This window comes from Eretmochelys imbricata, chromosome 6 (genome assembly GCF_965152235.1).
Source record: "Eretmochelys imbricata isolate rEreImb1 chromosome 6, rEreImb1.hap1, whole genome shotgun sequence".
Taxonomy (NCBI): Eukaryota; Metazoa; Chordata; order Testudines; family Cheloniidae; genus Eretmochelys; species Eretmochelys imbricata.
In genome coordinates this window covers 73,163,601-73,187,048 of record NC_135577.1, presented here as the reverse complement: position 1 = coordinate 73,187,048, position 23,448 = coordinate 73,163,601, and the positions used below count along the sequence as shown (strand labels likewise).

The 23,448-nt window shown below is 44.2% G+C and overlaps 1 protein-coding gene across 1 annotated transcript in view; it reads right to left on the bottom strand.

Annotated features, from left to right (window-relative positions):
- CCDC9B (coiled-coil domain containing 9B) overlaps positions 1 to 23,448 on the bottom strand; it is a 91,801-nt gene that overhangs the window by 49,160 nt on the left and 19,193 nt on the right. Inside the window, exons 2-5 of the mRNA XM_077818686.1 lie at positions 17,004 to 17,117; positions 13,255 to 13,359; positions 11,688 to 11,849; positions 383 to 535 (exon numbers count right to left, since the gene is read on the bottom strand). Coding sequence (XP_077674812.1) covers positions 383 to 535; positions 11,688 to 11,849; positions 13,255 to 13,359; positions 17,004 to 17,117 — 534 coding nt within the window. The remainder of the gene's footprint in view (positions 1 to 382; positions 536 to 11,687; positions 11,850 to 13,254; positions 13,360 to 17,003; positions 17,118 to 23,448) is intronic.

The window sequence follows — 23,448 nt, the reverse complement described above, 5'->3', positions numbered from 1 at the left end:
GTGATCACTTTAGATAAGCTATTACCAGCAGGAGAGTGGGGTGGGGGGGAGAGAAAACCTTTTGAAGTGATAAACACCCATTTTTTCATGATCTGTGTGTATAAAAACATCCTCACTGCATTTTCCACTTTTATGCATCCGATGAAGTGAGCTGTAGCTCACGAAAGCTTATGCTCAAATAAATTGGTTAGTCTCTAAGGTGCCACAAGTACTCCTTTTCTTTTTGCGAATACAGACTAACATGGCTGCTACTTTGAAACCTACTAAAAAACACTATCTCCAACTGACCGGCTGCCAGAACCTTTCCCCCTCTGCTCCTCCAGCCCAATAGCAATTGGTGGAGTACCAGTCCTTATGACACAGACTCTTGGAATGCACTCACTTTTTCCTTGTTGTCCATGGTGATGGCGATCTGCATCCGTCTCCCTCTACGGAAAGCTACCAGGTGGTCCACCTCTTCCTCGCTCAGATCTGGGTCCCCACCTTGGCTCAGGAGGCCATCTGAACTCCGTTTCTCACTGACAATCCGCTTGCCCTGGAAACAACAGAGCAAGTGCAATATACACATATAGTGACACAAAATTTAGAAGCATCCCCCTCCTTGTACCAGCCTCTCACTATGATGATAAACACAGAGGGGCTGGTGGTGAATTTAGGAATTGGCATAACAGAATAGATCAATGGTCCGTCCAGTCCAGTCCAGCCTCCAAGCTCTGAAAGTGGCAAATACTGGGAACTTCAGAGGAAAATGTAAAGTTCACATAAATCCACTTGGCTTATTGTGTACCACTATCCAATGAGGAACATTTCTTCTTGTCTTCATTTCTCCAAAACTTGAGTATTGATTGACAGCCTTTATCATTTTTATTTTATAGTGAATTATAGTCAGGTGTTGCTATTTGTATTCTCTTTTTACTCTTACTAAGATATTTGCCTCCATAAAATCCAAGGGTTAAAATGGGGGAACTGGAGTAGTGATACTCCCCTAAGCCCATGCACAAACCATGTCCTTGTCACCTGAGACTCTGTGATCTTCATAATTGTCCCTCTCCTTTCTTGAATGATTTGATCAACAGTAGAACAATTGAACTACTGATCAAACAGTGAAATAGTTGACAGTGTCGACATTTTAACTCTTGTCATGAGCTTGAGATGACATGGGCATCGTACTGATAAGCTAACGAGCATTCCTGCACTCCAGCAGTGCCAGTTAGGTGCACCTGCAGAACGTGCTCCGCCTGGAGCAGTGGAGTTTAAAAAGGTAAGACTGGCCACACAAACTAGAGGGTTGGGTTTGTTTCCTTCCTAGCAGCAGAGAGGCTGCCAGGGACTGCTAGCGAGCTCTGCTAGCAAGGGGCGCTCAGTCTGAGGCAGTTGCTAGCCCATCCTTCTCCCCCTCCTTGTTTGGGGCAGACTGGCACCATGAGCCTGATATGGATAAAGGATGCTGGAGGGGTCTTTGCATCCAGTGAACTGTGGTGTGACCTGGGGAGTGCTGCCAGGGACAAGAGGCAAGTGAACATAACTAGACTCAAGAGTCGGAAAGGACCCTGAGAGTGAGCTGAACTCCTGCTGGAAACAGTCAGATTGCCCAGCAGTGGGTGTATGTAGGGGACCCAAGGGTAACAGATTCAAAGAGACTACAACTGAACCCAGGTTAAGAGTCAGCTGACTACAGCTATTACAATTGGAAAGTAAGGACATTCTTCTTTAGTTAAAGGGCAAGAAGCCTGTGTGTTTGAAGCAGAAGGAACAGGGGTCTAGGCCCAGCACTGTGCGTGCGATTAATAATTTTGCCAGTTGTCTACAGCACATGGGTTTTTTACAGTAGTGACCAGCCAGGTAGTGCAGATCAGGATCCAGATTCATAGATTTCAAGGCCAGAAGGGACCATTGTGATCATCTAGTCTGACCTCCTGTATAGCACAGACCAGATAACTTCCCTCAAAATAATTCCTACAGCAAAGCTTTTAGAAAAACATCCAATCTTGATTTTAAAATTGTCAGTGATGGAGAATCCACCACAACCCATGGTAATTTGTTCCAGTGGTTAATTACTATCACTGTAAAAACTTATGCCTTATTTCCATTCTGAATTTGTCTAGCTTCAACTTCCAGCCATTGGATTGTGTTATACCTTTCTCTACTAGACTGAGAGCCCATTATCAAATATTTGTTCCCCATGTAGGTACTTATAGACTGTGATCAAGCCTCCCTTTAACTGTCTCTTTGTTAAACCAAATAGATGGAGCTCCTTGAGTCTGACTGTTTTCATCGTTCTCATGGTTCTTCTCTGAACTCCAATTTATCAGCATCCTTCTTGGATTGTGGACACCAGAACTGGGCACAGTATTCTGGCAGTGGCTGCACCACAGTATAGAGGTAAAATAACCTCTCTAATCCAATTTGAGATTTCCTCTGTTTACACATCCAAGAATTGAATTAACCCTTTTGGACACAGCATTGCACTGGGAACTCATGTTCCGCTGATTATTCACCATGACCCCAAATCTTTTTTAGAGTCAACCATTCAAACATCTACAAAGTTAAGGGGTTTTTAGATTCTGGCTTTGATTAACACCCCATTTCTCATTTATTGAATCATGTCATGAGTAATATCAATAACCCTCCATGAACACACACAACTGGCAGTCAAAATACAGGATGTGTGAATGGGATGTTATGAATTGTACACAACTGAATGATTTAAAGGGATACTATCAAGGTAAAAACACGTATTTATTTTTAGTTCCTTTTTTCTACTCTCCTCTATTCATGTTCTTATAATGTGATATATACTTATAATACTTTGGATTTTATAACTAAACAAATCTTTGAAATCTGGCTTACTTTTCACCATTTATGTGTTTACTTTCTCAATTTTACTCAAATTGTAGAGTGCAATTAGAGTCTACATTTGTAGAGTGACGTGAGCTTTCCTGTTTATAGTCAGTTGGACTGATTCTTCTCTCACTTAAACAACGAGGAGTCCAGTAGCACCTTAAAGACTAACAGATTTATTTGGGCATAGGCTTTCGTGGGTAAAAAAACCCAGTTCAGATGCATGGAGTGAAAATTACAGATACAGGCATAAATATATTGGCACATGAAGAGAAGGGAGTTACCTTACAAGTGGAGAACCAGTGTTGACAAGGCCAATTCAATCAGGGTGGATGTGGTCCTCTCCCAATAATTGATGAGGAGCTGTCAATACCCAAAGAGGGAAAATTGCTTTTGTAGTGAGCCAGCCACTCCCAGTCCCTATTCAAGCCCAAATTAATGGTGTTAAGTTTGCAAATGAATTGTAGCTCTGCAGTTTCTCTCTGAAGTCTGTTTTTGAAGGTTTTTTGTTTAAGAATGGCTACTTTAAAATCTGTTATTGAATGTCCAGGGAGATTGAAGTGTTCTCCTACTGGCTTTTGTATGTTAACGTTCCTGATGTCTGATTTGTGTCCATTTATTCTTTTGCGTAGAGACTGTTCAGTTTTGCCAATGTACGTGGCAGAGGGGCATTGCTGGCACAGGATGGCATATCACATTAGTAGATGTGCAGGTGAATGAGCCCCTGATGGTGTGGCTGATGTTGTTGGGTCCTCTGATGGTGTCGCTAGAGTACATATGGGGGCAGAGTAGGCAGCAGGGTTTGTTACAGACATCAGGAATGGTAACATACAAAAGCCAGTAGGAGAACACTTCAGTCTCCCTGGATTTGCAGCAGATACAGCACATCTAGACAATTTCTCATTAGAATTAAATGTACTGTTAGGAGGGTATAGAGCAAAAGTGAGGCAATTAGGCACAGCACAGATTATCTGGGGTGGGGGGTAGTGATGCTTTTATTAAGGAAGAATACAGGAGACAGATCTACTTAGTAGGATTATGACTAGTTTGAAAAAAGTCAGATGTGGAGATTACAGAAAATTGACTGGATTTTATGGAAATTTTTCCCTCCCAGCATCCTTTCCAGCAAACTAATTCACAATATCCTCATTCCAGCCACTTGATTTAATGTTCATGTGTTTTCTTTAATTCCTTTTGCTGGCATAATAATATCGGTTACTTCATTAGTCTCTTGTTTCTAATCTCGAGTGTCTAGAGGCGTCCTTTAATCACAATAAGAGAGTGCCCAGTGGGGCATACTGACACTTCCCAGGGGTTTCTGCTCTCAGTCTCTGGCTGAACAATACACCCAGGCCATGATATGCACTCTGGCATGACATACCCCCAGTTGTCTTTTCCTGCTTAAATATAGCATTGCCCCTGCAGAGATGCAGCTCGCTCAGAAAATCTCTGCAGGCTGTGGAGAGCCAGTTGGGGTCTGCTGTGTTTCAGCTGCTTTGAGCCTCGCAGGAGTTAGCCACCAATACTTTCACTTATTCACAAATGTTGTTGATACAGGGCCTGATCCAAAGCCCGTTGAAGTCAATGGAAGGGCACCTGTTGACTTCAATGGGTGGTGAATCAAGTGTTGTTGTAAATTTAGCATTTGCAGTGACAAATCACTAAACAAATGAGCATGAATTCGGGTATTATCTCCTTGGCCATATCTGATACTCTTGAATGTCTGTGGTCAAAGGCATCATACCTGCAAGCCCTCCATGTGCAGAGTTCTCATTGACTTCAATGGGAATCTCCCCCACAGCTGACCCTGCATGGATTCTCACAGTGAAGAGGTTTCAGAGTGGTAGCCGTCTTAGTCTGTATCCGCAAAAACAATGAGTGCCACAAGGACTCCTCATGTTTTTACAGTGAAGAGGCTGTCACAGCAAGAAGAAAGGCAGCTGAAGCTCCAACTGGAATTATGAACCAATAATAAATGCCAATTATGCCTTTGCAGAGTTCTTCTACTGGCCCTATCTGCCCTTTTTTGGCTTCACATCTTTCTCTGTGGCTAAAACTGACAACATGTTAAGTGTCCTCACACCTTCTTGTCAACTGTCTAAATAGGCCATCTTGATTATCACTACAAAAGTTTTTTTCCCCTGCTGATAATAGCTCATCTTAATTAATTAGCCTCTTACAGTTTGTATGGCAACTTCCACCTTTTCTGTATGTTCCATTCTATGCATCCGATGAAGTGGATATTCACCCACGAAAGCTTATGCTCCAATACGTCTGTTAGTCTATAAGGTGCCACAGGACTCTTTGCCGTTTTCACAGATCCAGTCTAACATGGCTACCCTTCTGATACTTGACAACATGTGATTAGAGGCTCTAACTTTAGATGTTTAGATGTAGTCAGAGAAGCTGCAGTCGCATCATTTATACTGATTAACTGGCCCACCTTGATTATCATGCACATTGTAGGGAGAGTGGTCACTTTGGATAAGCTATTACCAGCAGGAGAGTGAGTTTGTGTGTGTGGTTTTTGGAAAAAAAGGGGTGGGGGGTGAGAAAACCTGGTTTTGTGCTGGAAATGGCCCACCTTGATTATCATACACATTGTAAAGAGAGTGGTCACTTTGGATAGGCTATTACCAGCAGGAGAGTGAGTTTGTGTGTGAGTGTGGGGGTGGGAGGGGCGGAGGGTGAGAAAACCTGGATTTGTGCTGGAAATAGCCCAACTTGATTATCATACACATTGTAAGGAGAGTGATCACTTTAGATAAGCTATTACCAGCAGGAGAGTGGGGTGGGAGGAGGTATTGTTTCATGGTCTCTGTGTATATAATGTCTTCTGCAGTTTCCACAGTATGCATCCGATGAAGTGAGCTGTAGCTCACGAAAGCTCATGCTCAGATAAATTGGTTAGTCTATAAGGTGCCACAAGTACTCCTTTTCTAACTGCTATAGTGTAACTTGTGATGTACACACTACACTGCAACCTGTGTATTGTAATATGTCAACAAAAATCCGAGGTTAAAAACTGCCCGTTTAGGAGGAAGTTTCATAGTGAAGAAAGCTTGGAGAAACACAAACAGAACTGAGCATTGTATAATTTACGTACGTTGCTCAGTCAGTCTTTCCTTGTGCTCTCTCTTTATAAAAAGAAAAGGCGTACTTGTGGCACCTTAGAGACGAACAAATTTATCTGAGCATAAGATTTCGTGAGCTACAGCTCACTCACGAAAGCTTATGCTCAAATAAATTTGTTCGTCTCTAAGGTGCCACAAGTACTCCTTTTCTTTTTGCGGATACAGACTAACACGGCTGCTACTCTGAAATCTCTCTTTATAGTTACTTTAGATATTTATGTTTGAATGAAAATATTCTCCCTTGCAAGGACCCTGGCATTTGCCATGGGAAGGAAGGTGATTTAATAAAGTGATTTAATTTAATAACTGGTTTATATTTCAGTGCCACTGTCCAAGACACAATAGGGTTTTCCAGTCCACATTTGATTCCTGGGCAGTGGAGCCTAATTGCCACCTAGCAACTTCTCAGGCCTTCTGCTGTCCTGTTATTTATTGGAACTCTGAAGTAGATAAGTCAACAGCTGATCTGAAATAATATACAACTTAGCCCAAGATTCTACACAATTGCTTTCCCCTCCTCCACTACACGTGCTCCCTCACTTACACACATGCTCCTCCAATTCCCATTTTAATAATTACACTGAATGTAACTAAATGAGGGTTCTGCAGTGACAGCATTGAAATACATAAAACAAACTGATTTTCCTCTGGCACCAATCCAGGCTAACGGTCACTGCTTTACATTAACATGTGGGAGACCGGGATGAAAACTTGGATTTTATGCTGTAGGTCATGTTCTGGGCTCCAAGGGTTAGAGCCTATGTGGGAGAGCCATATACAAAGAAAATGTTATTAATCCACATCTAAGTCCACAGGCGGAAGTATGTAGCCAAAAGAGGCATCAATGGAGGATTAAACATTTCATTTGTAATGTTCAGTAAATCCTGGATGTAGACATTTAGATATAGATACTGCATAGTCCAAGACCAGAAGCATCTCTTTTTTTCATCTCATGAGGGGCTTTGGTTGTAGTGGAATGTGATTTCATTTGAAGGGGAGAAACATATTTAATGCAACTGTCAATCTATTTGGAAAGAATGAAATGAGGGGCCTGAATCCCTTCCAATGCATCTGAAAAATAATTTTGAAAGCAATCTTATTTCCTAAATGATTTGGTTCCTTTAGGGTAACATTTAATGGCTCTACAATGCAGCCCCATCTCCTTTGTGGAGAAGGGCAAACAAAACTGGGAGAGATGGAATTCAAAGGGCACCAGAGGCACAAAACCAGGAGAGCTTTTCCAAACCACCTCATAAAGGAGAAGTGACTCTATGTGCATTTAGGCTACCCGCAAGGTTTTCTTCATCTCTGCATAGTGGGAGTTGTGGGGTATTAGCTTCATATACTTGGAAAACGTTTTTGGCTTTAAGCTAAGTCATGTAAATGCACCCAGATACTATGAGCCAAATTCATCCCTGTACCTGAGCTTGGGGCCAGGCACCAGGAAGTCCCAATGAGGCAAAACTTTGTCACCTGTGTGCCTCCACCATGCTGGGTTGTCTGGCACAGGCTGGAACAGCCAGAGGGGCTGCCCTAACTTGCACTTGGCTGCCCATAGCCCTGGTGGGCCACTCCCTCAGCCAGTAATAGCTGAGGTGTAGCCTGGCCATGGCTCCTTTGTTCTGGCATGCCCCCTACACTACAAGGTCTCAGCAGGAGCCTCGCACAGGGTCAGCTTTGCCAATTCCATGCCATCCTGGGACTCCTCATATGCTCGGGGCACTTCTTGGGGTCCACTAGTGCAGCTTTGACTCTGCCAGCATGGAAGAGTCCTAATGTAAAGGCTGTGTCAGTCACTGGTGAGTCAGGCCTTATGTGCTAGTTGTCTAATAAATGTTTCATTATTATTAATAATCAATACTATGACACTCACATTCTGAGTGAATTAAGTGCCCATCTTCACTGGAAAACCATACCTCTCTGTTCTAAAGCTTTTAAAGGTGAAAAGGCAGCTTTTTAAGAACTCAATTCAAGTTATTATTTAGTGAGTCCCTTCAGGGGGTTTACTCTTGCTCCCACTGAAGTCAATGGCAAAATCACTGACTTCAATTAGAACAGGATCAGACCCACAGGGTACATCAGACCCTCACGTAACTGAGCATCGAGGCTTGTATCCTTACAATACTAACTGCCAGATCTTTATCAAGCCCTTCTTGGAAAATAACTTCTGACAGAGCAGAAGATGCAGCTGGGATTCTTTTTATCTTTGCACATGGAGACACAGACTTCACAAGTGTTTAGAAGTGAAGAGGTAACTTTTTGGATGACTTCTGCCTTTTCTAACAGTCTCTGATCAAGCTTGTAGACATAATACTTTTCACGGTGGATGTCTCAGAGACAGCATTTGGGGACCAGGGCCGTCTCTAGGTTTTTTGCCACCCCAAGCAAAAAATCTGCCGCCCCAAGTTCCAAGCGCAACTGCCCAAACAAAACAAAACAAAACAAAAAAAGGGTGGCCGGAACGCCGCCCCTGGCATTGTGCCGCCCCAAGCATATGCTTGCTTTGCTGGTGCCTAGAGCTGGTCCTGTTGGGGACGAAGAGGGCATTTCAGAGCCCTGCATCTGGGGTTAGCCAATTAGTTCTGTATACCGTGCTCTTCTGGGCCAGTTGGGAGCCACCAGGATGGCCCAGCATCATATTTTTGTTACCAGTTTTAGTTCTTTACACAAAGGAGAGTTTGTCAGGAATGCTTAGGCTATTTGAAATGTCCATCTGTTATGAATTTACTGCTCTGGAAGTTGGCTACTGATACAAACAAGCAGACGAATGGAAATCTCCATCTGCTTATTCCCAAGAAGAATTCTAGTTCTGCTTAACTTACCATCTTTAACAATATGTATCCCTGGGACACAAAACACCAGTATAGCATTCTTGCTGCCCACATGACTAGACTTAGCATCTCCTTCATTCCTGGAAAGCATCTTGATCACTGATATAGATGGTATTCTAGAGCAGCTGTATCATCCTATGTATCATCCATCTGTATCATCCTATGAACACCTAGTTTTGTTTTGTTTTGAGAGCTACCAGAATAAACCAGTTAATTCCAGAATAAAGGGCCAGAACCTGAGGTCCTTGCTCTGTTTTTATTCAGTCTTTGCTCAGGCAGACTCCCACTGATTTCAGTGACAACTGTAGCCACTTTAATGTTTTACTTCCATGCGAGCTTGCTTAAGTAAGAAACTTGTACAATCTGAGTAAGGACATAAGGATTTCTGCCCAGAAACAGGATCCCTTCTCTCACAATAATATCATTTACTCCCAGGTAGGGTGTAAAAATTTCCTGTAAAGTCTCATCACCCTGAAGGTTTCGCATCTGCCGTCAGGCTTACCCTTCCAGAGTCCCAAAACATTGTACCTGCTTCATTGGTCTCCTCTTTCAGCTGCCATGATAAAATGAACTCAGCATTCATTGGAGGAAGACATTTCTGGCCCAGAGTATTTTTTTGTGAGTCCAATGTCAGTCCATAAACAGATCTTATGTGGTTATTGTCCCAAGGAATCAGTGGCATGTAGGATATGACCAGCCCATCAGTTGATCCCTTTCGCTGTGATTGTATATCTATAGCCCTTCACTGAGGTTTAGTTCATTTTCGTCTGAAGAAAAGCCATTTACTGCCTTTGTGGTCAGTAGTACACCCAAATGATTAATGATCTGAGTTTGCCATGGTTATGCGTGATTGATGATCGGGGGTTTGCAGAGAAACCCCATCTCAACCTTAACTCTAATGTCACAATAGCAATGCTGTAATATGGAGAAAGTTGTGGAAAAGATGAGGGTCCCACTTTGTCAACTTTGACATTGGGTGACCGTCACACTTTCAAGTGCTTGGTATGCAATGGACATCCAGGTATCTACTTTTCTCTTTATGTTTAGAACTTTGTGGAACTGAATAAGGCTCTGGTACACTGTTCCCTCTAAGCTGTGCACGTGCACACAGATCTTAAACTCTGCGCACACGGCGAAACACCGCACGCACTCCGGCTTTGGCACGCTGGCTTTTTTTTTTTTTTTTGCTTCAGCAGCGGCTAAGAAGAAATTTTTTGCACACACGGCCTGTTAAAAATTAGAGGGAACATTGAATGAGAAGTGTTACCACTTTCATCTATTGGATATAACTATCTGCCTGGAGAGCACAGTATAGTTTCATCACAGCTGGTGGACTGGTGTCCTCATTTTACGTACAGTGTTTCTTTTTCATTTCCATAGCAAATGTATTGAATTTAGCAACTCTGGTTTTGACTCTTCTCAGCAGAAGGGGCACTGCTGTGACCGATCGGTTCAGAGGCAGAGGAAAGGGACTGACTCTATGCAGCTGGAGGCAGCTGGAGGACCTCCTGAGGGCACAGAAAGTTCAGGATTGGTGACTTCTGCCTGTTAATCAGACATGGAAAGGAAAACCCATAGTGCCTGGCTTGGTGGCAACCTGAAACATAGAATAAGCATTCACTGCAGGATCAAATAACAAGAGAAGGTGGATTGGGAAGGGGCCAATTCTTTTAAAAACACAAATATCTTCAATAATTAGCAAAGGTAGGAAGACTGTGAAAAACACATTAATGGTGAATGTGATTCAAATTTAATGTAAATTGTTTCTCTTGCTTTTAGTTATATTTTAGTGCTGAGATAAAGTGTTGAATTGACAGCCATAGGCACAGAAAGGGCTGTGAAGGTGTAACAACCCTCCTCATGTGTCTCAACCATGATTTGGAGGGACCATACCTAAAATTGAAACAAATGATCAGTCTCCATGCCCGGTCAATCTGCAGAGATTGCTAGCAAGGGTGCCAGCTGTGATGGTGACTAGTGATGTGGACATCTGTCCTTTGGGAACTGGATTGAGATTGCCAGCTGTTGTTGTTATGGTTTGAATGTATGTCTAGAGGATGCAATGAGTGCATTTTATAAACAAAATATATATAGCCCAAAACCCAGTCATCAGATGCAAAAATTTCTGGTTCCACCCACCTGGGTTGGATTCTAACTAAAAATGGGCCCAAGCTGTGAATTTCAGATCCACATTCAAATTGGAACTTCCCTAAAGTGTGAGGTTCAGGTCCATTTCTAGTTCAAGCCAGTGACCTAGAAGCAAAAGTCTAAGTCTGACACACTTTAAAGGTTTCCCTTTTTAAGGCACCAACCTGTGCTTCAAGTTAGTATCTGAATGTTTTTCAAGTCCAGTTTAACTCACAGCTGTAACTGACTACTGATGACAGATTTCAGAGTAGCAGCCGTGTTAGTCTGTATTCGCAAAAAGAAAAGGAGTACTTGTGGCACCTTAGAGACTAACAAATTTATTTGAGCATAAGACTTTAGTCTCTAAAGTGCCACAAGTACTCCTTTTCTTTAAGTGACTACTGAAGGTATCTCATCTCTGAGAGTAAGCCACAAGTGTAAAATGGGGAAAGGTACAGAAATTACTGTCAGCTTTACTAGGCTTGGAAATGGGATGCCTTTGGCAGGAGGAATCCAGAGTATCACCGTGTACGCACAGATCACAGGAGCGTATTTAAATAGGGATTCCTTTTGTATTAATCCTGGACTTGACAGCAATACAAACATCAAGGAAGTAATTGCAAGCATCAGTGCAGTAAGGAACAGGAAGACATTGAACAAATCTCCAAGCTTAGAGAATGAGAACTGGGACCCCTTACAGCTCGAAGAAAGCAATGTGTTAAGTCTCGAGTGATGCATCATTTTAAAGACTCACCTTGGCTTTGTTGTCCATAGTAACAGCCAGCTGCATCCTCTTCCCCATCCTGAATGTAAACATAGGATCTGCTTCCTCCTCATCTTCCTCCTCACTGCCGGCTCCAAACCCTGGGCTGGTGGGGCAGGTGCTTCCCCATTTCTCACTCACCACCCTTTTCTCCTGAAAAGCCGATTGGTCTGGTTAGAAAACAGGTCCTTTTGGGGTTACCAGTGTGTTTCCATTTTAGGAACAGCTCTGCCTCAACAGCTGGGAGAGGGCAGCTGTGGAAATGTCAGGACTTGCTCCATGAGATGCTTTTCGCTCCCATGACAATACCATAACATTCTTCCAAAGACTGAAACAACAGGCACTTTGTCTGATTAGAAGTGAAACCCACAAATCTAAGTGGGTCTGGAAAACCCATTGCACTTACAAATCTGACATTTGAGACTAAAATGTCAAAGATTTAGGAAACAGATGTTGTCACTTTCTTGTTAATGCTTACGGCTAGATTGTGCAACCCTAACTCCTGGTGCTGATCACATATTGTTGACACCAGCAGACTGCTGGTGTGAGTAAGTGCTCCCCATTATAAGGGTTGGACAATCTATTCCACAAAATGTTCACTTTCTGGTTAATAACATCTTTCACCTCCTGTATGAAAGGGGAAAAATGGTGCAACAGTGCAAGCCTACAATAAAGCAAGGGCCAGTGGGTTGCTGGGAAGAGGGGAAGGCAGTCTACAAACGAACCTAATAAAGTAACTGTGTGAACAATCCAACATCAGAGAAAAGAGACAAGGGTATGTTTGGGCTACTTACTCCATGAGCTCTGCTGTCATTGTGTTCACTTTAACACAGGGCTGCATGCTTGTGATGTGTTGGGCCTAAAGTGCTGGGAGCGGTGGCTCAGGCCATGAATTGCCTCCTCTCTAATCCTGCTGCTAGTGAATGGGAGGACTGTCTTTTGGTGATTTGTTTAATCCCCCTCTAGACCCAGAGATATAAAAAAAGACTGAGACAGCCCATGAGTTGCAGAGTTTGCATGGAAACCCTATCAGAAACCATGCATGGGAATCCTTAAGGGCCACTTTATTTGCTTGTTCTTAAGGCTGACCCTTGTTTAAGGGAAGGAGGAAGAATGCCCTGACCTATGATATTTTCTTCTTGTGTGTTCTGCAGGTAAATCCACACCTTGACGCACATTTGGAACTCCTGATTTTCACCCTACAGCAGAGATAAAGCATGTTTATTTTGGATATATGTCCGTGACTATGTTTGCATTAATGTCTGGGAGTTCATATACATGTGAATGTGCATATGTACAGGTACACATATCTGCTTGCTTGTATTTGTGTACATGCTTGCATCTGTGGGAACAGGTTTATGTATGCAGGCTAATGTAGATCTGTGCATGAATCTATTCGGAACACTTAAGCCTTTTGGGGAGTGGTTAGGTTCTGATTCCTGATACTCTGAATGCCTGTTGTACATGCTGCCTACTCCAGAGATAGTAGCTCTGAGTTCATAAGGAAGGGATTCTTTAGTGAGAAGTTCACTTGTACTAAAAGGGAAGCAAGACTTACATTATGGGCCTTGGTGATAGTAATAGTCAGACCATCCTGCTTGGGTCTCCTGGAAGTGACAGCCATCCCCTCCTGCTCTGCTCGCTTTCTGTCCTCTTCTATTTCCTGAAACAGTCAAGTCCACATCCAACATCAGATCTTCCAAAGGCCTGTGACAAATCAAACCCACCCAGGCAGGGAGAGGAAAGGGCCATGAGCTTTGCATGTACAACAGCAGGGGGCCAGAGCCATCATAATGAACCACAGAAGCAAAGGCCAGGTGATTTCTGTGCTCACTGGGACCTCAGGCTAGGTACAGTCATGGCCCATTTTCCTATTTTGCATTCCTCCTGGGGAATACAGGGGCTAACACTACATTTTGAAAGAAAGTCAACTTGCTGTGTGTCTCTTGTCAATGCACTCTCAGCACAGCTTGTTCTCCAAGAAAGCTGTACCAGAGTGCTGCTCCTTGAGTGCACGTGCTCCCTGGTCATCTGTTATCAGCCCCAGGCCTTTAGAACTGGGAACTGTAGTCCCAGGGTATATGACAAGTAACAAGCATGTGATCTATAGGATACAAGGCTTCCTGCCTCTCCACATCATAGGTGCTGAAACTAAGAGTTCAGGGGATGCTACCGCATCCCCTGGCTTGAAGTGTTTTCCATTATATACATGGTTTACAGCAGGGGTCTCAAAGTCCCTGCCCGCAGGCCATCTGCGACCCAAGAACTTCCCGCAGGCCACCTGTGGCCGGTGGAGGAGAGACGCATGCAGACACGCTGCCGGCAATGTCTGCTGCAGGCACCGCCCCCCGCAGCTCCCACTGGCTGCGGGAGAGGGACAGAGATACCATCACTAGTTGACGGGCAGAGTCAGTCATGGAGGCAGTGTCACTTTTTTCCACAATGAATATATACAAGTCAAAATACTGAACACAACTATCTGATGCGCACCTTGCTGCAATCCTGAAGGTTTCAACTGCTCAGTCACTGAGGCCACACACCAACAAACTGACAGGACTGAAGTGTTGCCAGGTGTCTGGCGAACACTAAAATCTCTCTGGCAGGCGAAGAATTGTATAAAGTTGTAGGACAGTTTTATTATGTCTAAGAAATTCAAAATAAAAACTACAGTATAAACCTTTTCTTTTCTGAACACCCTCTTCAGTGACATTATTGGCCCGCTGGGAGGATTTGAGGACTGGCACTGGCCCTAAGGTAAATTGAGTTTGAGACCCCTGGTTTACAGTTTGGTTCAATGGCTCTCAGCACCCCCACTATAAAAATTGTTCCAGAACCCCTGCTCCTGATACATCTACACTGCAGCTGGGAGCATGCTTCCCAGCTCAGGTAGACAGATGAGCTAGCTCACTAAAAATAGCAGTGTAGCAGGGCGGTTTAGGCTAGCTGCCTGCCAGGGTATATACATAGAGGGTCCAGGCAGTTTTGTACTCAGGCAGCTAGCCCAATCTGCCACCTGTGCTACCCCTGACTACACGGTTATTTTTAGTGCACTAGCTTGAGCACAGCTAGTGTGTGTCCGTTCACCCAAGCTGGGAAGCATGCTCCCAGCTCTAGTGTAGAGGTACCCGCAGGCAGGAACAGCAGAGAGGAAAGTTCCAGAGTTGGGCAATGACCTGGGAGGGGGCTTACCACAAGGACCAGGTGGATAGCCTGGGAGAGAGACCTGGGCCTGTGGAAGTATAGGGCTCTCCATAGCAGCCAGGCAGAGAGGCTTATGGATTAGAAAACTGAGAGGGGGCTGAGCTGCAGAGCACCCTGCACTAGAAAATGAGGCTATGAGCCGAGCAGAGAGCGGATTGCTTATGGAGCCTGGAGGAGGCTCTGAAACCTGGCTCCAGGGGAAGAGAGAGGGAACTGTTTATGTTTAATGGGTTGCACTATCTCCAAGGCCAAGGGGGCAGAAAGGACTATGCCCAGTTTGTGAACTCCTGCTGTGCAGGGGAGGAACTACTTTTACTAATGGCATTGTGTCTATGAACCAGGTCCCAAGGGTGGGAATGTTACTTGAATCACATGGCGAATAGGAGGGGGCATTTTCTGTGAGCCTAGAGAGGAAAACTGAGGCCTGGATTCCTATTCCACAAGCCAACTGATGGAGGTTAGGGAGTTGATTGACAAAGGGCTATCAATTCCTTTCCCCAACCACGTGTGACATTTAAGCCTTCCTATAACCTTTTGTTATGCCCATTTTCCTTGCAGTCTGCAGGAAGGGGGAATCCGTGCAGGCTTTATATGGAAAGGAGGTAAAGTGTGGATGTCTGCTGAGGAAAGGCATGGCATTTAATCAGTCTTAATCATTCAAATCTGGATCCAAATTTCAAACATCCCAACATTTAATCTTAGGTTTTGGTTCAGCCGATTGCTGAACCAGAGGCTACTTGCCAAATTTGGATTTGGGTCCAGGTTAAATTTGAAATACTCCCAAGCTCTAAGGTATTTGGACCTTGGTTGCTGACCATCTCTAGTGCTGGGAGAACATCTTTAGCTAAGAAGAGGAGGCTCCTGCCATGTGAGCAGTACTCCTTTTTCAGACTTTCTCAGCACACAAGATATTTATCCAGGGAGAAAAATAAGACGTGGCTGGAAGTTCTTTCTCCTACCTTAGGTGACCAGGGCTGAAATAACCAACGGGCTAGTGAAGCCTATGGTTAGTATATGGCCTGGCATAGGGCCCCAGCCCGTCCGCAGTAATCTTAGCAGATGCTGACTGCACCACAAATGGAGCTGATTTTTAAAGATCTATCCCAGTACAGGAACCAGCACACAGAGACTGCCCCATCCCAGTTGTGCTCTTTGACAAAGCCAACACCTCTTTTCTACCTTGCCTCTTGGCACTTCCACTTAATGTGTCAGTGCTCTGCATGAATACTTGGATCATTTAATGCAGGGCATGGTAATGGAGAGCAAGAATGCAAGGAGAGAGACAACAAAATATGGAGTTAGCCTGTTGGCCCATCCAGCAGCAATGGAAAGGATAAGGGATCCCCTGTGATCAAGGGCAGGGGAGATTGCAAAAGATTTGTTTTGGAGGGTGGTGGAGGGTTCAAAAGAGTCTAGAACCTCCTAGATACACAAGAAAATGAGATTGGGGCAATAGGAAAGATAGGGGGCAAAAATGGAGAAGCCAAGATAGATGGGAGAAGGAGGGGGAATAGAAAGCCAGAGAGAAACCCCAAGTGGGGGTGAATGGAGAAAGCAAGTTATATGTAGGTGGACATGGTATAAGAAAGGGTAAAGCCAGAAAGGGGCAGAGAAGGATAGGAAAGAAATAAAAGGAGATGGCAAGAAAGATGTGAGGGTGAAGGGCAAGAGAGAGAGAGATGGGGGATTGAGGAAGAAAAGGTCTGCCTGGTAATGTAAACCCAACTCCAATAAGCAGACGGAGCTTAAACTGCTGTACATTGGCAAAGCTCTTCTGCAGTCAATGGAGCTAGGTTCATTCATGGCAACTGAGGATCTGATCCAATGAGCTCATACATATTTCTAAATGTTGTCTTCCTAAACTCATGCCCTTGGATGGTCATGCATAATTCCTTCTGAAGTCAATTGCCATTAAGCAGCCATACCCAAGGGCAGAACCTGAACACTTTTCTATGTGATGGATCTTATTTAGCTAGATTCCACATCCCTGCCAGGATTTATTAAAATGAGCAACATTCAGCAGACACATTGGTTAGTGTTAGTGGAGATGGCTCTGACATGGGGCTGAAGAAGATAAAATCCAGGCAGGCAGTGGGGCAGACTTACCTGGTACCTTCGTATGAGAGCTTCATTCTTTTTCCGCAAAGCCAGGATTTTCTTATCCAGTTCAACATCTTTCTGCTCTTTTTTCCTCAGCACGGCATCATCCACCGAGGCAGCCTGATGGTACAAGGACAGTTTCTCTGACTCCACCTACAGCCCACAATGCACATGCCCCTACACTCTGTTTGTATCAGTGAGAGGTAGGGGGCCACACTGGGCAGAAAAAAGGAGTGGTCCTGTACCAAGTTCTGCCCACAACCAAGCTCTGTCTACTTGAAACACCAAAACGAGAAGCTACTCAGAGTCGTCTCTCTCTTTTCTTATATACTTTGATCAGCAATGAAGTAGTTAACTATGTTGCTATTTAAATCATCATTGTTAGGTTTCAGCGCCAACACCCTATTCAATAGTTCACAGTTCTTTGAATTATTATGTCAGTCTTTCTCAGGCATGCTCCCCATCCTTTTTACATTTTGATGGGTATCTTGGCAACCACAGGGCTTACAGACGTACATTTCAAAAATTCTGGAGTACCAGATAGCAACCTCTGGAACAAAGTGCTGACTTTCAGTGAGCCAGCAACAGCTAGTCCAATTTGACTGTTATGGGTACGCATCAGTATAACATATTGGCCCATTTTTCTAGACTCTGCTCTAGCCTGTGTCTGAGTGAAGCAGCCAGATGAAATTGCTTAGATTTCTGAAGTGCTACATCTGTGTTTGCTTTTTTAAAAGGTGTTTTTATAATGCTTATCAGTCACTGGAGTATCTGAACGCTTCAGAGATCATGGCGAATTCACTGTTCTGCTCTGTTCACACACACAACCAAGTAACAAGGGCTGGGGGCAAAGGGGAGGGAAGTGAATGCTGGATTTGTGGGTACAGCAAGTTGACTGTGTTGGGTTTGTGGGCACTGCAAGCTTGAGAGTCCAGTGCCACCACTTTACTGCCTTGGTATCAACCTGCTTTTTAAGGCTGGACTCTATTCGCTTTGATCATATTCTGTAGATCTGCCTTGTAAGTCGTCAGATATGTTATCTGCATTCTGTTATGTGTAACAGTAATAAATAACCGATAGAATAAAAAAAGATTTAAGGGACTTAGAAATGCATTTAATGAAACTATCACCAACCTCTCAATAAGAAGGGGTTAGCTTAGGGCAACATTTCACAGCTGCTGTTCTATAATAAAAGAAAGCCAGGTTGTAGCAAGACCAACACTCATCATTCCTTATGGCTTGAGCTGATGAAGGTTTCACATTTAAAATATTCACTGCAGAGAAGGTGCAGAACTAAACTCCTACTTCCTGTGGTCACAACCTCTCCGTTCCCTACCTTGGGTCATAGAAAGGGTCCTAGGAACTGCAGACCACAATGTGGTTGGTTTTCCCAGCCCATAAGCTGCAAATCACTGCCTTGGCTCACTATCAGCCCGCAGTTTAGAGTGCTCTATAGAACGATAACAGTCATTCCCAGGCTGAGCACCACCTCCTGCACTAACACTAGAGCATTTTGTGTTAGTTCTGACAATGCTGCCCCTCAGAATCACACTAGTTTAGATCAGTGTTGAAAGTGCTTGCTGTGAGCCATGTCTATGCACGTCCCCTTGAGGAGGGGGGGAGTCCTCCAAAAGCTCGAGGCATGGGGCATCAGCACAAAATCTCCCAGCAGAAAAAGTAAAATTTAAGGATCTGATCTAAAGCTGGGGTTTGCTTTATAGCTACAGGAATATAATTACACTAGTGGCACCTATCTGACTAATGGCCACAGAAACAATCTAAGGCTTGGGTTTGAAATACCCAGGCCCTTTGGAAAAACAGATTCACCTCTCAACTGGGTAGACTCAGCCCTGTATCCTTCAGAAATAAATAAGATGAGTTCTCTATATTTTACTGTGCAGGAGTCTTTCAAAAAAGGCCTTCAAACCTCAGGTCCTGTCTGTTCTAAATAGACATTACCAGTCCCGTGACAGTTTTTGCAAGAGTCAGGGTTTATCTCAGTGTTCTTAGCCAAAAATGGCCTCTTCCTTCACCCATCGGTGTTGTGCAACAGAGCATGCACCAGTTAGCTGCTGCTCTCCGAAGCACACAAAATTTGAACATAAGGGCAGCTGGGCCCAATTCAGAATCTGCCACAATTACAGGGCCCTGCAGTAGCATCTTGTAGATGCTAGATTCTGCCCTGATGTACACTGTCCAACTCCACTGATTTCAAGGTCTGGACAGAATTTTACACAACAAAAGGAGGTGCCATAGGGACCCGGCACCTGCTGGAACAGGTTACAAAGAGGGATAGAACCAGATGATGGTTGGAACGGTGTGGGAAAGGCGCTACGGGCCACACTGGGAATCAGGAAAGGAAAAGCAGTGGGAGGAGGCAGAGGGGATGAGAGTCCTGTAACATACTGAACTGATCTCAGACAGAAAAAAGATTTGGATTCAGATCTGGGACTAGATAAAGCTCAGGTTGGTTTTTAAATCTTTTGTGATATCCATGGCTGTGTGTGAGCAATTATTGAGAGCATATTGGCTGCTATGGGTCCTGCCTACACAGTCACTGACTGCCAGTTTCTAACTGACATTGATGTGTGAAGTGCTTTGAGAGACTGGTAGTATGCAAGGCCCTATATAAATATAAAACGACATTCTCCTCTAAGCGATCTCTTAGATTTCTATAGCACCTTGCGTCCCAAAGCATTTTTATAAACGGCTACATGAACAGTAAACAGGAATCTCTTTGCCGGGTCTTTAGCTACCCAGACAAAAGCTGGAGGCTGAGGGAAGCAGTAATGAAAAAATACAAATACAATGGGAGGGTCCAAGTCCTCTCTCCACAACTTGTGACATAACAGATGCAGTCTCCAACACCTTATAAAATTTTAGACAAAGATTTAGTCCCAAATAAGCAAACTAAAAAAGACAAAACCAGAGGCCCCTACAGCATTTACTGAAAATTCTAAAATAACTTGCAGTAGCCAATTCTAGGCTAGTAAAACACAAAGATATGTGCAGCAAAACCCTGGGGTCAAAAATCCTTCATGTCATTCTCATCATGCACATACACACAGACATTAACACTTTGTTGTTAAATGTCAGCACTGGTTGATTTCAAGTGAGGCCACGTTGTCTATACACTTATTGCAGGAACGTTAGACTCTCACACCCACCTCCCTACCACCGTCAGGCCTGTCAAAGCCCCATACAGAAAGGCACCAGACACACAAATATGTGATTTTATATAATAATTTGTCACCCAACCTGCTGTTTAACAATGTAAGCATTTCACACTGATTGTGTCTCCCTTAGTTTTTGTCCTTTCTCTATTTGACTTTCTTTCCTTCTAGGTCTCGCTTCTCTTTTCTGTTTTTCCTAAGAACAGGCTCCCCCACACCCAATGTTTCTAAACTTTTCCTTTACCAGTTTTCCTTTCCCCTGCTTTTACCTTTCAATGTCGCTCATTCTCAACCTCATCTCCTCCCAGATCTCTCTCCTCATGCCTTTCAGCTTAGATTTCCTCTAGTCCCTGGCTCCCCTCTTCCGTTCACCCCAAACTCCGTCTGTCGTCCATGTTCTATCTTCCTGCTCACAACCCACTAGAGCTAGAAACTTACTTTTTAAATGAAAGCTGCGATTCTCCTGCAGCCTCTTGATTCCTACAGATGCGAGTTTAAGAAGAACATCAAATATCACAAGACTCACGAAAAAATCATGATGGTGATACTGTCCATGATCTGCTGCCCACCCATCTTCTGCCCTCCCTTCTGCCCATAATGTATTTTGCGCTTTGCCTCAGGCCCATCAGTCTATCTTTCCCAAAGACAGTCCACCCTCTGCCAACCAGCAACCCCCAATCCACACGTTGGCCCCCCGCACCTTATCAATGCATCTGCCGTCCCTAATCATTCAATTCACTTCTCGCCCCAGATCCCTCAATCAAATCTGGCTCCCCAAAACCACTGCCATTCTCCCCTCAGACTCTCTAATCAATTATTGGCCTCCAGACCATCCCTTGCCCCATTAGTCTATCCTCTGCACCTCAGCTCAGTCCATCCCAGGCAACAAGATCCTGCCAGCTGAGCCCACCATCCAGCACCTGCCACACAAGCCTATAGACTCTGCTGGCATCCCTCAGCCAAGTTCATCCCATTCCCCTTCCAATTTACCCACAGAGCTCGTTTCTCTCTGCCCCACAGGTGGGTTTTGGGCTCTGCCAGTGCCTCCTTCCTCCTGATAACTGGACTCTTAGCTGTACATTGGGAGAGGGCCAATGATGGGCTCTTCCCTGCGTAGGCCCTGGCAGAGTCAATGGAGAGCCTATTCTGCTCCCCTGTGTTTCATTTGAAAAAAATGAAGCAGAAAGCAGGTTAAGTTGAACAAGTGGAACATAATTAAACCCTGAGCAGTGCTCTGTCCATATGACTGCACAGCTTCCAGCCTAAGTCCTGGTGATCTCTGTTTCCACTGGTGACCCATCAATAACAGTCCCTTCAGGAACATGGACCCTCTGACTCTAGTTCCATTGATCATGATACATCTTCCCTGTTCTACAAACACTTTAATATAAAATTTAAAAGCAAATAATTGACATCCAGAACCCCACTCCGTAACTGTTCTGTTTCGGCTAGTGATGGCAAGCACTTAGTTAAGTTGGAGTCTTGTCCTTGCCACAGACTCAGCTGGTTACATAGTCTGAGATAGTTTGGTCTCCTCAACAGATAACCAGACCAGGAGTGACCTATCTCTGTCTCTATCACCTGTCTCAAACTCTACCAAACTATCTTTCTGTGGAGTCTCCTTCTTCCCTGTGGTGTTGGCCTCCAGATGGTACCGTTTCTCCATTCTATGATGATCTCTGTATCTCTGTGGGCTCCTCTGGGTATTGTGTCTGCTGGCTCATAAGTGCCTCCTGTTCTTTTGGATCACTTGTCCTTCTTGCATAGTCACCATGTATGACCTGGCTGCCAATGCATCCCTCATGACATTTTTAGTCCACTCCTTCTGGTGTCTCCCTAACGTCTGGATCCTTACAGGAGTGTCTGTCTCCAAAGCTGGTAGGTCCTTGGCTAACCTACCACATGGCCTGCTTTCTCTGATTGTTGGCCAATCTCCTCTCAGCAGTGTCTCCAGCCTTCTGTCTGCAACAGGTCTCCTCTCCCTGGTAGCAGAGTCCTTCATCCCATCAGTGTCTGTTCTGGACTGTTTTGGCATCCCGTGATAGGGTATTCCTGTGTGCCAAAAATGCTAACAAGGGACGGATCTGAAGAAGCAGCTTTGTGTAACAGTCTCTTGGCTGTTTTCACAGCTGATTCCACCCTACCATTACTCTGTGTGTATGTTGGAGAGAATATGTGGTGGTCACACTCCCATTTGCATGCAAATTCCTTGAATTCTTCCAAGGCAAATTGAGGTTCATTGTTAGTGAATACATTGTCTGAAATGCCATATCTCACAAAGTTTATCAGTCACTAACTTGTTTCTTGCATCAGAAAGGGCACTGACCTCCCACAAATTTGAATAGTAGTCCGCTGTAATAAGTGCTGCTTTTCCTTGAAGGTAATTCCACTCCCATCTTTTCCCAGGTTGGGTGGGCAGCTCACATAGTAACGGCCTCTTTCTGCTAGTGATTATTATATGACCAGCAGGTGTCACACTCCTCTAGCAAGGAGCAGAACTGTGTGCTCATCTCCAGTCAGTAAATACACTCTCAAGCCCATGTAAGGGAGCTGTCAATGACCAAGTGTGAAGCATGTATATTTTTTGCATGACATCCTTACGTAACGAGGTGGGACAACAGGTCTCTGTCCTTGAAATATGATTCTATCCTACAAACTCAGATAATCTTTCATTTGAAAGTATGCTTCTGCTCCTATTGGTAGTTGGCTTTTGTCTTCTGGTCATCCTGCTTTCTCCTGACTGCTGGTTGTGACGTTGCACTCCATATGTTTTATGGAAATATGTTTATAAAAGTGTGAATATGATGTAACTGGAATATGCTCCGTGCAAAAGGTCTCTTGTAAGGTATCATTACAAAGCTTATGATCTACTCCATGTCTGGAGTTAGGAGAATAAGATATAAATGTGTATTACTGATGTAAACATGTTAAATGGAAGCCATTAAGTGTGCTTCAGAATTAATGAACTGTGAATGGGTTTGTTTACCTGCAAGCCTTCCTGTGTACGTGTCTTCCAGCTACTAGGTAATGAAGAAGGAGGTCTTACAGTGATATGTGATCATGTCACCTGAACTGGAATCCATCTTAAACCTGGTGCTTTTCCATTTAGAAGGAGGGGTGGGGATCCAGAGAGACAAAAGATTCCTGCCTTGTGCCAAAGCTAAAAAAGGGGGTGGAACAGAACAAAGGGGGGCCAGTCATGAGAAATCCCCTAGTTACCACCTGAGCTGGAACTAACAAGAACTGCACCGTGAAAAGGATTGGGCCCAGACTAGGAA